This window comes from Canis lupus, chromosome 2 (genome assembly GCF_048164855.1).
Source record: "Canis lupus baileyi chromosome 2, mCanLup2.hap1, whole genome shotgun sequence".
Classification (NCBI taxonomy): Eukaryota; Metazoa; Chordata; class Mammalia; order Carnivora; family Canidae; genus Canis; species Canis lupus.
In genome coordinates, this window is record NC_132839.1 from 86,793,966 (window position 1) to 86,810,055 (window position 16,090).

General features: G+C 52.1%; 1 protein-coding gene across 2 annotated transcripts in view; it reads left to right on the forward strand.

Moving 5' to 3' along the window:
- Positions 1-6,271: 6,271 nt before the first annotated feature.
- Positions 6,272-16,090, forward strand: part of CCDC149 (coiled-coil domain containing 149) — a 102,691-nt gene continuing 92,872 nt past the window's right edge. For both annotated transcript variants that reach the window (XM_072808924.1, XM_072808933.1), the window contains exon 1: positions 6,272-6,431. In XM_072808924.1, coding sequence (XP_072665025.1) covers positions 6,384-6,431 — 48 coding nt within the window. In that variant the 5' untranslated portion in view covers positions 6,272-6,383. The remainder of the gene's footprint in view (positions 6,432-16,090) is intronic.

The following is a 16,090-nucleotide window of genomic DNA, read 5'->3' on the forward strand; positions in this document are numbered from 1 at the left end:
AGGGACACGGCAAGCTCATAAATACCCTCGTTGACAGCCTCTCTTTAGAAATCATGTTTATTTGCCAAGTTGTGCTTCTGCTAGAGAACAAAGGGAAATTTGCCCTATGGTGACTGAATGAGGTCAAAGCCTTATCATTGGTGTCACCAAGGCTTGACAATTTCTGCCCCACGGATGTAATAAAAGTGAGCAGATCGCTGTCATTCTCTGAAACATTTGCTCAAGTACACCCACAGGCCGGGGCTGCGGACCGCAGGCAGACGCCTCTTGGTCGGCCCCCAGACCACGGGAGTCACAGCAGCTCAACCGTTTGGACGCTCGAGGGAATCACGGCTTTGGTGCGGAGAGCAGGACCTAGCGCTGGTGCAAGGTCCGCCAGCAGTGGGAAAGCAGGGGCAGTAAAACCGTGGGGTCAACCTTGCGTCTTGGGGTCTTGAATCTCCTGTGTCACGGCAGTTGCAGGCTGCGGAGCAAGGCCGGGCTCAGGGCAGCTATTCTCGAAAACTGTGAAGGGTTCTCTCTGCAGTCACAGTCACGGCCAGGCCGGAGAGGCTCTCCCCATGGGGACAGGCACATCATTAGAAAACTGTCATGACCCCGGAGGAAGGGGGAAGAGAAAAATCAACATCCAGGTTTCTGAAGGACAGCCTAATGGACAATAAATATTTTACCAGCTCCAGCCTTTTATACGGAATGCCACCTTTTCACCCTATCAAATTGTTTTCTTTGTTTTCCTTCCTCCCCCAAGTCCCATGACTTTTCCAGAGCGCAGAAGGATAAGCAACTGCTGTCACTTCGCTAGTGAATTCTGTACACACGGTAGGTTCTAGATAATGTTAGTTCTCTTCTTTTGGTGTCCCTTTTTGTTGAAATAAGCCTGCCCATCTCTACTGGGTAAAAACTGCCCCCCCCAACCCTAAGAGGAAAAAAATTAGACCGTAGGACAATGTAGGTGAGCCTATTTTAGACAATCGTCAGAATTTTTTTTTTTTTTAATAAGCCTTGCAGAGCGACAGGGTCAGTCCCTCTCTCGGCCTGCAGGAGAAGCCAGTGGCCCCCAAGTCAGATCGTTTCTATTTTCGGATCCCCAAGTCCAGAGAGCGCTAACCTCCGCTGCGCCGGGGGCCACGCAGCCAACCCGCCAGCGGCTCAGGCCCGCAGCCTCTCTGCATTTTCATTTCCATAAATTTACATCAAATTTGTGCTGAATCATATCCCCCCCACGCGGAAGAAATGAAATACATTATCAATAAGTACAACAAATTTGAATAATCCGGGAGCGGAGTGACTTTCCCTGTCTCTTGACCGATTAACTCCTTCCTTGGGCCATGACGCACACCACTGCCCCCACCAGCCAGGGTCATTGCTCTCCCTACCCAGCCCTGCGCCCACGGTTTTCTGCTCTTGTCTCCCCCACCTTCTTGAATTTTCTGACCACTTACCAGTAGCCCCCCTCATGGGGCCCTGCCTCTCCCTTTGTCCCCTCCTTCCTTCCTGGCCTCCTCCAGTTCTTGGCCCTCCCCTGCTGACTCCTCCAGCCCCCTCCTCAGGACCCTTCTACCCCAAGAGCTGCCCCTCTGCCTCTGCTCATCACCACCCCCTGCCCTGCAACGCCCCAGCCAATCAGGCCCGTGCCCGTGCCCCTCCAGGACGGCAACTGCGGGTCCCTGCCGGCCAGGCCATCATCAGCCCCACTCAGTCATTTGAGCACCTGAGCAGAGGTTCAGCGGGGAGTGGAACTTCCTTCCACCCCCTGCTGCCTGGCTGATTGGCAGCCAGCGGGGTTGGGGAGGGGAGCAGTGAGCAACTGATTGTTTGCTGCTGGGCAAGGAGGGCTTAGCTGTGGCAGAGAGAGGGCCCAGGAGCTCAGGAGGCAGACAGACAAGAGGATGCTCTGCGTCAGGAACCCCCAGCAGAATCCAGGCCTGTCTGGTGTCTGACTGCCGGCCCTGGTAGGGAAATGATGGATGGAGTGCTTTGCTGAGCATCCCCAGGTAGGGGGAAGAGAGCAGGCTTATCTGTTACAGAATTGAGGTCAGTGGCCCAGGAGACCTCAGGTCTCAGGGCTCCGCAGGAAGCCTGACTGCCACATGCCATACACACCAGGACCTGCCCTCCTTTGCCCTCCCCTCGCCCCCAATTTAAAATCAAGAACAAAGAAATGCACTTGGCAATGGGTGTGTGTGTGGGGGGGGGTGAGGGTGGGGGAGAGTGGGGGGGGCTGGTAGGATCTAACTGTCCCTCCTTTGATAAAAGCAAGAACTGGAGATCTTGGCTCTAATGGAGTTAATTTTTAAAAATTCATATATGTGTGTGTATACACACACACATATCTAAAAAAATACATCACTATAAACCACTATCATTATGAATCATTTTCTTCCCAGGTTCATCAGACTGGATTTCCTAATTTAAGCAGGAGAAAGGTGACTGCGGGAGAGGAGTGGTCATGAATATTGCCCCAATTGTGTAGTTCAGAGAAAAGCTGAGCCAAAAATCTCAAGTGGAGATTTGCTAAGTTTTCTTTAATGAGAACACTGACATTTTTGCTTGGGCAGCTAGAATTTGAATTGAAAATACTGTCTGGAGAAGCTGTATCACAAGCTTTAGGGCTATCTCGCGTGTCTGGGGCTGTTGGGACCTGGCCAAAGTCATCTTGCACGTCAGTAGAGACATGGTGACGAGGGGCTAGGTTTCTAACAACAGGTTCAAGTCGTCTTTTCTTTCCCCAGCTCTCCCGAGATTTTTTTCTTTTGTTTTGTTTTGTTTCATCAGTATCTGCTGGTTCAACTTCTTAGATTAAGCTATTTTGGAGTTGCCACATCTAAAACCCTCTCAAACTTTTGAAAGTGAGAAGCATCACTCAAAAGCATCTAAGTGCTTTCTTCTAACGCTCTACATACATATAAATAAATAAGTAAAACTGGCCCTGGGGCTATGAATAAATATGGAAAAATTGGGACCCTGGAGATTTTTTAGAGCGCTGAGGGGTGTGAAAAATAGAGGCTAAAGCCAAAGTTTCAATACTTAATGCTCGGGTGGCAAATTTAAGACAGAGGCACCTGGTTTTCAAATGGTCCCGTGCAAACGGACTGTGGGCTGGACCATTTAATGTACTGCTTTTATCAGATATAAGGACGGTTGGTGAGCAGTTTGATCTTTTTTTTTTTTTTTTTTTTGACAAAAGTTCACCACAATATAATTAGCTTTGTTTTTGTCAGCCTGGGCTGCTGTTGATGAGGTATCTAGAGGCCTCCTGGTATAGGTGCCTAAAAGCTTAAACTGCATTTAATTATTATTATTACTCAATGTCAGGCTACATAAATGAAAAGAGATAAAAAAGAATCGCTTGCAGCTCCATCGCCTTGGTTCATGATTAAATCATATCTCATAAGCTAAGCAGGTTCGGGCTGGCACTCCGGGCATCGAAACCTCTAAGGAAAACCCCAGGCAACCACAGACGCCGTTTCAACGGAGTTGAAAGTCTCTCGACGTGCTGGGGTGGGTAGAGGCTTGCCATTCTTTGAGTTGCTTCCCCGATTTTTATTTCTAAAAACCTCAATAACTGGCTGACTTACTACAGGGAAGGAGAAAGCACAGGGGAAACAGAGTCACGTAGGGGCTCGTCTTAAAGGAACGTGGTCTCTCAGGTGAAGATGCCTGGGCTGCCCACTGCTGAAATTACCAGGGAAGGCTCCAAAGCAGCGTCTCTACTGCAAGCCTCAACGTCGAGAGGGAACCGGAAGGGAAGGGCTGCTCTCCTACCTGGACGCCAGCCGAGAGAGACGCACAGACCAGGAGGCAGTGAAAGGCAGGTGGACCAAGTTAGGCCCGCCCTTCCTGCGGTTCATGCCATCGACAGGTCGGATGAAACCAGATGGCTTGCCAGGGGGCCGTATACTGGCAGATGGCACCTTGCTTCGTAGCAGGAGACACAGACCAGACCGCTAGGAACAAGGGTTCGGCACTGGGTTAACCCCAAACATTCAGGGAGAAACTTCTTTCCGCCTCCTTGGCTTAGAAAGAGAATGGATTAGGGTGGCCCCACATGGGCAGAAAACCAGAAGCCTTAGGCTACATTCTAGCTTCTTTTGTCTAGAAACGGCCGTTTCCCCTAGAACAGCCGTTTCCAAAACTGCGATGGCAAGGCTTGCAAGCCCTCCAGGACGGGACCGCGCGGTGTTACTGAACATTCCCGGCAGGTGCACGATGTCTGGACACGACAGGCGCTGAATCCATGTGCTGCCTGGTGACTGGTTCCCTCTCCTAGCCCCTGGCCTACCAGAATCTGTCGTGGAATCTTCCTCCGACGAGGTCACGAGGCCAGGGACCGTTGCTTTGTGAGGGCAGCCGGCGAGGGGGGTTCCGAGCACCCAGGCCCTTCCCCAGTAGTGTTGCCATCTACGCCCGTTATCTGTTGTTACGTAGCCAACCGCCCCAACCGTAGTGGCGTCCAACACAACAGCCGTGTGTTTAGCCCTGCGACGTGTGGGAGGTCAGCAAACTGGACAAGGCTCAGGTGGGGTAGTTCTCCGGCCGGTTTCAGCCGGGCTCACGCACGAACATCTCTGTGGCAGCTGGGGGTCATTGGCTTCACGCACGTATGTGGCAGGCGGCTGGTGTCGGTTGTGAATCCACCACCGAGCAAGCTACCCTGGCCTTGTTCCTAGGGTTTAGTGCTCACAGGGTCCCAGGAGCATGAGCGGGGATAAAGCCCTACCCACAGGCGCTTACCAAGCCTCTGTGCAGGTCTGTATCTTTGCACTCGCCAGAGCGAGTTACGTGGCGGGGCCTCAAACCAAAGCTACAGACACTGGCTGGGACACGGGCAGGGAATTAATGACACCACTTGACAGACGACCCTGCCCACAAAGCAAGGCCATCAGTAAAATGCAGCATGACTGACGGTCTCCCAGGGGTGGCGCTTCACTTTCGGGTTTCCAGGATGCTGAAGAGACCCTCCGGGAGCCAGACGTCCTAGCTGAGTCGGTTTCTCCATTTTTCAGACTCCGTTTTCCCATCTGATCAATGAAGGTAACGCCCATCTCACGGGGTGGATCCGGGATCCACAGAAGTTATAGGTAAATGTTGGCCGGGGATGCTTCCACAGCTGTGAAATGGGTCCGCAACCTCTCAACAGGCTGCTTGTCTCCACGGGTAGAGCTTCTGCAAGACCGGAAAGCTCTCGATCGCCGGTGGCCGGTGAGAGGATTCTGGGACACCTGGGAAAACCACCTTGGGTACCAGGGAGTTATTTGTGGGGACCCCTGCCCTCTGTATCGCTCCTCAGTCCTTCCTCCCCGGAGACAGTCTCAGTTCGGTGCCAGGAGGTCTTTACCACCTCTCCCCACAGAGCCGCAGCATCCCACTCAGGGCTTTGGGTCCTACCTAGAATTCAATATCGGTTTACTTTCGATTTTTGCATTTGCTTCCTGCTTGCGGCAGCTGATCGTTTGAGAGATAAATGTAAGTAAACGTTCATAGCCTTAAAAACAATGATAAATATATAATAGCAGGCGGGGTCCCTTCCTTCATGTGGATTGCCATCCGTGCAGCACCCGCTATGGGCCAGTGAGGCCCTGAACCCAAGGGGAGCAAAGCCACTGCCGCGTCCTGGGGGGGCGTCCTTTCTGGAAGTGGGTCAGGGGCGCTGGAACTGGGGGCTTGGTTCCCGCAGGGAGGGGACGCGCAGGTGCTGTGGGGAGCGCGGCCGGAGCCAGCAGTGACCTGCTCCCGAGACCCCACCCCCCCTTCCCTGCGGGGCTGGGCCCTGGGGTTCTGGGGGTGGGGAGGGGGCGGGCTGGGGACCAGGGGCCGGGACCAGGGGCGGGAGTAGCGGATCAGGGGTGAGGGGCTGGGTCCCGCGGTGCTGGGGGTTCCGGGGGGCGGGGGAGTCAGGGAATCGGGAGTGGGGGGTCTGGGCGGGGGAGATGGGGTCCGGGATGCGGGAGTTGGGGGTCCGGGGCGAGGAAGTCGGGGGTCGGGAGTGTCGGGGGAGTCGGGGTCCGGGGTAGGGCAGTCAGGGGTCTGGGTGGGGGAGTCGGGGTCCGGGGCGGGGGACCTGGGGGTTCGGGGTGGAGGAGGTGGGGTCCGGGGCGGGGGCGTGGGGGAGGTCGGGGGGTCGGGTCGGGCCGGGCCGGGCGGCGCGGGGGGCCGGGGCCTGCGGCCTGCGGCTGGGCCCGGGCGCGGCTCCTCCCCCTCCCGCGGAGGCGGACGCCGAGGGGAGCGCGGGAGGCCGCAGGCGGCGGCGCGGCTCGGAGGGGCCCGGCCTGTGGGGGCCGCGCGGGGCTCGGGCGGCGGCGGAGCAGGCGGAGGCGGAGGAGGCGGAGGAGGAAGAGGAGGGCGGCGTCCCCGGAGCCCGCCCGCGCCCGCAGGAGGAGGCCATGAACGGCGACCGGACCGAGAGCGACTGGCAGGGGCTGGTGAGCGAGGTGAGGCCGAGGCGCCGGGCGGGCGGGAGGGGCCGCACCCTGCACCCTGCACCCCGCACCCCGCACCCTGCACCCTGCACCCCGACCCCCCCCCCCCCCCCCCCCGCCAGGTGCGCCGGTGCTCGCGTCCTCCCGCGCTTCCCGCGCCGCGTCCCTGCGCGCCATCTGGGGCAGCGTGGGGGAGGCCCCCCTCCCCCTTACCCCCTCCCCCCTCCCCCCCCCCCCCCCCGGCGGCGTTGGGCCCCCGGATTGGAGAGCGGAGCGCGGGGATCCGGGAGGAGAGGCGCCAAGCCCCACCTGCTGCCCCGGTCACCGCTGTTCTGGAGCCTGGCGATTGGACGGCGGCCGCGGGGAGGCGGAAAGGTGGAGGCGGTGCGGGGATGCGGCCCGGGGTCCTCTGGGCCCTGCCCGCCGTGGCCCTCCCTCCCTGCGGTGACCCTACAGGCCGTGGCCCTCCCTCCCCGCCGTGGCGCTCGCGTGGGGCTTCGGGGGCGGCGGTGGCCTGGCTCAGCCTGCTCCCGTGCGCGGCGGGCGGGGTGGGCCCCGCGGAAGGTGAGCGCGGCCAGAGGCCGAAAGGCAGGTGCACGGCCTCTCGGTCCCTGGAAGCCGCAAACACCAGCCCTCTCCCTCCAAACTCTTTTGGCCCAACCCCAGGGGGCCGCTGGCGCCTCCCAAGCTGTTCCCGGGTCAGCCCAGCCTGAGTGTTGTGGCCTGGGACGGGCTGTCCCTCTCGGCCAGGTGAGAGGGAGGGCCGAGGTCTCCTTCTCCAGGTGGGTTGCTGGTCCTGACCTGCCGCCCTTGTGTGACGGCTCGTGGCCACCTTACCGAGCAGCGCTGAGCATTCTCCCTCCCCCAAACATTCTGTCCTCTCCCTCCTGAGAGCCATCCCGCCCCCCCCCCCCCAGGGCCAGCTGGGGGCTCCTTTGGCTTCACTCCTGCCACACAATACAGGGTGTAACAGTTGGTGCTCTGCCTTCCGTTGTTGGGGAAGACAAGACCTGTCTTGTCTTTCTCCTTTAATCGTTTTCTGGGCCTCCAGGTCGGTCTGATAACTACTTCACGTCCACTGTGTGCAAAGCACTGTATTTCTGAAGAGGAACAAGAGGCCATGAGTTCTCCCTGGTTGAGTGTGTTTCCTCTTGGCCTCCTGGTTGAAAGCTCCTAACTAGACAGGACTCCGATACACTGTTTTGCCCGGGTCTCTTCCCACTATCAGGCTTTATGTCCAGGGACAGATCCTCTAGAGAACTTTTCTCTTGGTCCTTCGGGAATCATACCCCGTAGTCAAGGAGGCTGGAGGTGGTTCTTCATAAAAGTCCAGAGTTGGGCTCTGAAATGGCCACAGAATGTTCACCACTGCAGCAAATGTTTATCAAATGTCTATTAGCAGCCAGGTACATGGTGCTGGGATTCACTGGTAGAGGAGACAGACAAGCTCTTCCAAGAATTTCTGGAGCATATGCTACAGTTTGGGAGCGTCACACAATACATAGGATGCTGGAGAACAGAATGTAGAGGATGGAAAACCAAAGGAAAGAAATGCTTCATTGCCGTCGAATGTGCCTCTCCGTGGTGGGCTTGCCTCCACCTTGCACTGACCACACTGTATAGCCCGGTGGTCGCCCCACCAGGACATGTGTTTTCCTTGGTTTTATTCCAAGTGCCTACACACTCTTTGGAGTTCTGCATACAGCAGGTGCTCCAAAAATGCTTATGGAGTAAATCAAGATCCTGAAATGGGTGTTTCAGGAGTTGCCTTGCCTGTCCCAGCTGCTTCTTCAGGGTAATGCCTTCTTGCCTTCCACAGACAATCATTATAGGCTTTAGGATGTGGAAGGCACACAGCAAAGAGCTGTGCTTCCTGCTTTCATAACAGCCAATGTCTGTTTCTTGAGTCCCTCGTCAATGTTAGGCATTTTACGTAGCCTCATTCTCATAATGCTATAAAGTAGGAATTAATTCTTACTTTACAGATAAGGAAACTGTGGCTCAGACAGGCTAGGGAACTTGCCCGAGCCTCACAGCTGGAGAATTCTGGTCCATCTGACTCCAGAGCTTGGGATCATTAGGTCATACTCTGTATTTTAATCATTGGTTCATCTGTCTGTACCTTCAGCTGGACAGCAGGTTCTCCAAGGGAGGGGATCATGTCTCATTCATCTTTGTATCCTCAGCGACCAAATCAGTGTTCTTCAGAGTGTGATCTAAAGATCAGAGTCATTTGGGGAGCAAAGAGTGCCAAGAGTCACTCTGTGTTTTTGGAAAAAAAAAAAAAAAGCAAGTTTCAAAGTCCTTCCCCCAATCTATTGTGTGCTTCCCCCTCCTCACCATGGATTTGTCTAAGCGCTACCCCCACCCCTAGTAGCTGTGAATGGGACCTGATTTGGAGATAGGGCCTTTGCAGATATAATCAAGTTAAAGACCCTAAGATGAGATCATCCTGGATTTCAGCTGAGCCCTAAATCTAATCTTTCTTATAAAAGAAAGTTAAGGTAGATTTCCGACACAGAGATACAAGGGAGAAGGCCATGGGAAGACAGACACCCAGAGGGAGGCCATATCAAGATGGGAAGCAGAGATCAGGGTTGTACAGCGAAAATTCTGGATTGTCACAGTTTGCCAGCTGCCACCAGAAGCTGGAAGAGGCACGGAACAGATTCTCCCTCAGAGCCTCCAGAAGGAATCAGTTCTGCTGACACCTTGACTGTGGACATCTGGTCTCCACAGGAGAATAAACTTCTCTTTTAAGTCACCCAGTTTGTGGTGGCTGGTTATGGCAGACACAGGAAACTGATACACCAGCGGCATGAACGTGCCCAGGAGTGTAGCCTCAAATCTGCTTTTCTCAGAAACTGAGCCACCCAGGGGACTCCCCTGCCCGCTCAAGTTTAGCTGGCTGGGTGTGGCCTGAGTCTGGCGTGGAGAAGATATCTGATACTCAGCCAAATAGAATTCAAGGAGGAGAGTGGCCAGTGGCTGGTGGTGTTCCAAAGTGGCGTGGGAACCCAGCTGAAGGAACTGGGGGAGCTGTCACCAGACGTCCGACCTGAGTAGTCAGGTTAAGGCTTTGTGGCCGTTCACGTCGGTTTCTGCAGAAGCCCTGGCTTCGGCCTCCCACCCTGGATGCGCACTCCATCACCCTTCCTGCCCATCACCATTCCAGAGCCCTGTGCTCTCCTTCAATCACTTTGCTTCCTCCGCTTGCCTCTGGGAAGCAGTTTTCATTTAAAATGATCCTACAGAGATCAGTTTTATTTTCATATATTTTAGTATAACAAGCTGAAATTACAGCCTACTCTTGGGCCCTGAAGTACACACGGCCATGTGTGTGAAAGAAGCGTGACTCGTGCTCTATTTTGGAAATTAAATATCTGAGGAGGGGGAAATGTTGTCCCTAGCACCACCTGAGGTGATCTTTCAAAATCAGGGAGAAATCTTGAAATGTAGCCATGCAGACAATCCGTAACTTTCTTATTTCTCAAATAAAAAATGCTAGCCAGCTCTCAGCCTACTGCCCCGTGATAAACCATGCCTGGTTCAATTTCACCTTTTTCACTGTTTGTATTTTGGTTAATTAATTAGATAACAACCAGTCTCATATTCCTTGAGCGTGTTGTATAACCCTGGGCCTCTGCCCAGAGTGGAGGTGCTGACATTTGTAAGGGGTCGAAAGGCATATAGTCGACCCTGCAGTTAGTGGCACAGCTTTGGGTCTCGGTTGTCCACTGAGATCTGGGGGTGAATCCTGGCTACCTCTTTCTGGGTGCAAGTGATCAAAAATCAAAAACCCAACCCAAAGTGGTTCAGCTCGGGAAATTTATTGGCTGGTGTTGTGGGTTGAACTGTGCTCCCCAAAAACCTAGGTTCAGATCCTAACCCCTCCCATAGCTGCGAATGTAAACCTTATTTGGAAATAATCACTGAAGACGTAGTCAAGGTGAGGTCATTAGGGTGCACTCCTAATCCAGTGACTAGTGTTCTCATCAGGAGAGGAAAATTTGGACGTAGGGATGCACAGAGGGAAGACGGTGTGAAGTTATTGAAGAAAGAAGGGCATGTGATGACAGGCAGAGAGAGGGGTTTGCAGCTGACGGGAGTGCCAGAGACCGCTGGCAACTACCAGAGGCAAGAGGCAAGAACAGTCCGCCCCTAGAACCTCGTTAGGGATCATGGCCTTGCTGACACCTTAGTTTTGGACTTCTAACCCCCGGGGGTGTCAGAGTTCATTTCTGTTGTTTCAAGCCACTCAGTTTGTGGCCATTTGTTATAGCAGCTCTAGCAAACCAATACAGCTGGCCCGACTAATTCCAAGACAGCTGGTTTGGGGGCACAGCTGGATTCGCCACTGAAACGGAGACTCTCTGTCCTTGGGTCTCCTTGCTGCTTGTCTTCGGTCTCAGCCTCTCATACACAGTTCAGAGGGGAAGACGGAAGCTCTTGTGTAGTACACTCCATAAAACCCCAGGAGTCACTCCCCGTGAACCCGTTTAGATCACTTGCCTGCCGTGGAAAACAAATTGCTTGGGAGTGTGGTGATCTGGGTGTCTTAGGCCTTGCCCAGGAGGCCATGTGGCCTGAGAGCGGGTCAGGGCAGTGGGGGCTGTTTGCCCGGAGTGGAATGGACTTGAAAGAATCTCTGCTCTGGGCAGCTTCTCTGAGCCTCGTTTTTCCCGTCTTCAAATAGAGTCATAACGTGCCCACCTCACAGGTGCCGTGAGGGCCAAATGCTGGTTAGTGCTTAGGCCTCGGCCTGACAGGTGGTGCCTAGTGGGCCTTAGTCCAGTGAGCTGAACCTCAGGACAGAGACTTTGGTAGTCACGAAGTGAAAACTTCTGTGTTTTGCTACAACACCTGAATTTTTGATTCCAGATTCCCGTTGTCCGGGTGGGGGAAGTGTCACGTGGATTGGAGTCCTGCCTCTCCTTTCCCTGAGCCTGTATTTAAGTCCTAGGTCGGGGGGTTTGAGCCGTACTCAGCCGTTGGCAGGGGTGATGGGGTGGAGGGCACGCATCCGCTGCACCGAGCCCCAGCCTCCTCCTTCCAGGCTAGTGTCTGGTCATAGGTCACTGTTGCGTCCCTCTTCGTCCCCCTCTCAGCAGTGGCTCTGCACGCCCAGGCTGTTTGGATGAACGAAGAACAAGTTGGCCTGTCGCTCCCTCACTGCTCTGAGCATAGGGGATGTCATACTCTTGACTGCGGTCGGGGCAAGCGATTCCTAGTCTGCTGCCCCCAGATCACTCCTGAGCTGAGCGGAACTTGTGGAACCTATTCGTGCAGTTGTCTGTGGAGACACCAGGCTGGATCCAGGACCCTTGGGATTGTTTTCTACTTCCTCAGAAAGAAGGATGGATTTGTTACAGTGAAGCGTAAGCCGCTGTAACGAAGGTACCTACCCTCAAAATACGTCACTTAAATAGGGCAGGTATGAGGGTCTTGTCCATTTACAATGGGGGTGGTCCAGCCTGGGAGGGCGGCCCTGCTCCACAGTCATTTAAGAACCCAGATTTTTGGGGGCACCTTCTTACTACAGTGTGTCTTGGGGGTGGACCTCAACTGCATGGGGGACGCTGCTTGTTGCCCAGCCCATGAGAGTGGAGAGAAAGAGGCACCGGGAGTCCAGGGCGAGGGGGCTTTTCTTTAATGAGGAATGACTTCTGCTCACATCCCCTTGGTCTGAGCGTGGTTACATGGCCACACCTCACAGCATGAATGCCAGGGAATATAATCTTTAGCAGTATGTGTCCAGCTTAAATTTGGGAGGGTTCTTCTTGCCACCCCCCTGAGGTGATTTTTCACGGTTTGGGAGATTCAAAAGTAAGAAGGGTACATAGGACCCAAAAAATAGAAACCATAATAGGAAAAAAGGATAAATTGGATCTTGTCAAAATTTAACACTTCGGCCCTTTGAAAACTTCCATTAAGAAAATGAAAAGCCACAGGCTGGGAGAAAATCTGTGCAGAACACATATCTCATATCTAGAATATAGAAAGAACTCTCAGGACTCAAGAAAACAAGCAAGCTAATTTTTAAAATGGCAAAAGAGTTCAATAGACGCTGTATTTAAGAGATTTGGATGGAAAATGAGCACATGAACAGATATTCAACACCATCAGTCATTAGAGAAATGTTAAGTTAAAACCTTAATAAGATGCCCCGACACACCAATTAGGATGGAAAAACAAGCAAAAAATGGATAAACCAAGTGCTGACAAGGATGCAGAGCACCTGGAAGCCCCGTGTGTTCCTGGAGGAGTAGGAAATGGTGCGGCCGCTTTTGAAAACAGTTCTGCAATTTCTCATGGAGTCAAGCATACACTTAACCGAACAACCCAGCAGTGCTCCCCCTAGGAGTTTACCCCGGAGCAAGGAAGACAGATGTCCACACCAAAACCTGTATGTGAATGTTTACAGCCGTTATTTGCTGAGAATGGAATCAGTCCCATTGTCCCTTCACCGATGAGCGGATAAATTGCCGTACATGCGTGTGGTGGACTCCTGCTCAGCAGTAAGACGGAACAGATCACTGATCCATGCAAAAACATGAATGAATCTTCAAGACATTTGGTATACCTGAAGCTAATGTAACACCATGTGCCAACTCTACTAAAAAAAAAAAAAAAAAAATTGGCAAGTGAAAGAAACTAGAGGCTCAAGCCAAGCGTACCTACTGTAAGATTCCATTTATATGAAATTTCTGGGGAGGCATAACTCAAAAGGCAGGAAACAGATCAGTGGTTGCCAGAGCCTGGGCGCGGGCTGAGCACAGAGACTGAAGAGGAACATGCGGGAACTTTTTGGAGTGATGGACTTATTCTAGGCCTCCCTTGGGGTGATGACTACATGACCGTATGAGGGTGCATACATTCATAGAGCTGTACACCCAAAAAGATGAATCTTCCTCTGTGTGAATTAAGTCTCAATAAATGTTTTTTTTTTTTTTTTTTTTAAAGAGGAGAGATGGGTAGTGAAGATCACCATCGCTCTAGAGATCTTTACTCTTTAGCTGTCCAGGTCCCCACCTCATTAGGTTTCCATCAAGCCTAGCCGTGTTCCCCACCCCAGTCCCTTGGTTCTCACTCTGCACTCCCCACCCGGGCTGATTAGTCAGAGCTTCGTGTTCATTCGTGGAGACTCGCTGATTGCCAGGCTCTCCTTCCTTGCACTCTGATTTTGCCCTTCCCTAAACTTTGGAGATCTTTCTAGTCTTTGGGTGGTGGTGGTGGGGCCCTTGGGAGAGGGCGGAGCTACTGGGGAGACTTTTCTCTGCCCCAGTGTCTTAAGGACCAGGCTTTCAACACTGAAAAGCCAATCACTTTGTTACCTGTGTTTTGCTGGGTGCTCCCTTCCTCGGGACACGAAGGCAGAATGTCCGACTTCTCTAAAAAGGGAGAATGATATATAATGAGAAACGGGCTAGGGGTTATAGGAAATGGAGGCAAGGTGGGCAGGTAGGACATCAGTTAATATTTCAAGGTGTTATTTGTATTAAGGATGTTATTTTGCACAATAGTGAGCACACGTATAGACAGTTGGTAGGGCTTCAGAAGTGGGAAAAGGCTTCTTGGAGGACCTTGAACCGGGTCCATCCCCAATGGTTGGAGAGGGCATGGGTGATCATGACAGGAAGCAGGCATGAGCGCTGGGCTCGTGGTGGACTTTTGAGAAATGCTTCTGGTGAAGGCTGGAACTAGTGGGTTGAGGTGTAGCAGACATTAAGGCTGGAATGGCCAGGGTGGACCAGATGGTGAATGACTTCAAAAGCAAGGCAGAGGCTGTGCTCTAATGTAGCTGGTAATAGAGAAGCACTGAATGCTTTTTGTTTTGTTTTGTTTTGTTTGTTTGTTTTTGCTGGAGTACAAGTTGATGAAAATATTTGTAATAGATTTGTTTCCATTGAACTCAGGGATCGCTGAGCCTCTAACGTCTATGAGGCACAATGCCAGGCAGTGGGGATGTACAGACAAATTTGATGACTTTGCCAGGAATCAGGAAAAGACAAGATGATAGACCAGTAACCCAGTCTTTTCTGTCACCACCAACATTCCCGATCATTCCTTTTGCATATGATAAGCCATACTAGTCATATGGTTTTCTAACCAACCCGTAACTTATCTCTCCACTGACCCCAAAAGATCTTGAACTCCTGAAGAATAGAGACCATGTGTTATTAATTTGTGGCCTTAGCTCTTTGCCCTGTACTTTGCCCTTCATAGGTATTAGTTGTACAATATATGAATTTGGATGTTTGAATAAATGAAGTGATAAAGAGACATAGCATCAGTAGGAATAGAGGGAAAAGGATGGCTAGGGGAAAATTTCTTTTAAAAGACCCCCAACAGGACTTCATAACCAGCTGTATTGGGAAAATGAAATAGAATGCATCCGAGATGACCTTTGGTGGGTGGCCGGAGAATGGTGGCTCTGGGTGTGATAGAGGGTTGGGGGTGGCCGAGTCTGGAAAGAAGAGATGAGTTCCATTTAGAAATCTGCATTGTTCAGAGTTTCCTGGGAGTACTTGAACTCTTGCAAGGCAAGCTTCGTGCTTACTGGGAGCATTTTGGATGAGCAGCTATCTTCCTAGTGGCAAGCTAATTTCAGAGTAAGTTTATTAAAATTAGCATGTGGGGGAAAGTGAGCACAACTGCTATTTTTAACTAATAGGACTCATGTTCTCTCCTGTGCAGGGAAATTCGCATATGTGCTTCTAAAACTGACAATTTCTACTCTTATTATGTTAAAAATTAAGTAAGTGGCTTTCACATTGAATTAAATACATTGGCTGAAGATTCGAAGAGGGCTTTGCTAGTCCCTGAATGAAAATGACCAGAGTGAATGACATTTCTCACTCATCACCTGGTTTTTCCACTAATCAAACCACGTGGGGACTCTGGGTGCCTCATGACAGAGGACTTTGCTCCGTGGAGTCTGCATCTCTCTCTGGCCCATCGCGTAACATGGCGCCAGTGGGAGGGGATACCTGGTTCCCAAGGAATAGAAACCTTTGGTTGTTTTTTTTATTTTGAAGTCTTCCCATTTTCATTTTCCATGTAAGTTTGTTGAATAGTCTCCTCTGTTTCCATTGTCTGATGCTGTTTTATGTAACACACGTTTACGTGCGGGATATCAGATCGTCTTCAAGCCAGCCTACCTTCTATACAACTAACCTCTTATGCCACCTTAAAAAGAAAAGCACTTTTCACGAGGTCTTCGTACTCAGAAGGTCTCTGTGGCTCCCCATTACCTGGTATTCAAAGGCTCCCCCCAAACTAGCCTTGACCTTTTTAGCTTTATATCTCATCGATATCCTCAGAAACTGGCAGCTCCAGACAAACTGATCTGGTCATGCTTTCTAGCTTCCACCTCATTCTCACCTCCTCATCTCACCTGGGTGGGCCTTCTACTTCTTCCCAGACCACAGCCTTAACTTCTCCTTCCAGGTAAAATAGAAGCCCACCTCCCTCATAAGATCATCTGTGACCACCCAGGCCTGAAGTGAACCCTTCAACCTGTTGCCTTATGTAGCTCGGGTTCTAAGCCACTCATCCGGCATGAAAATGTTCCCAGAGGAAGGAAATGACCTTCTCTGTATGGGGATTTTAACTCCTACACAAGGTAGTGAGCTCCTAAGAGAAGGGACCGTGACCACCTGTGTTGGGTA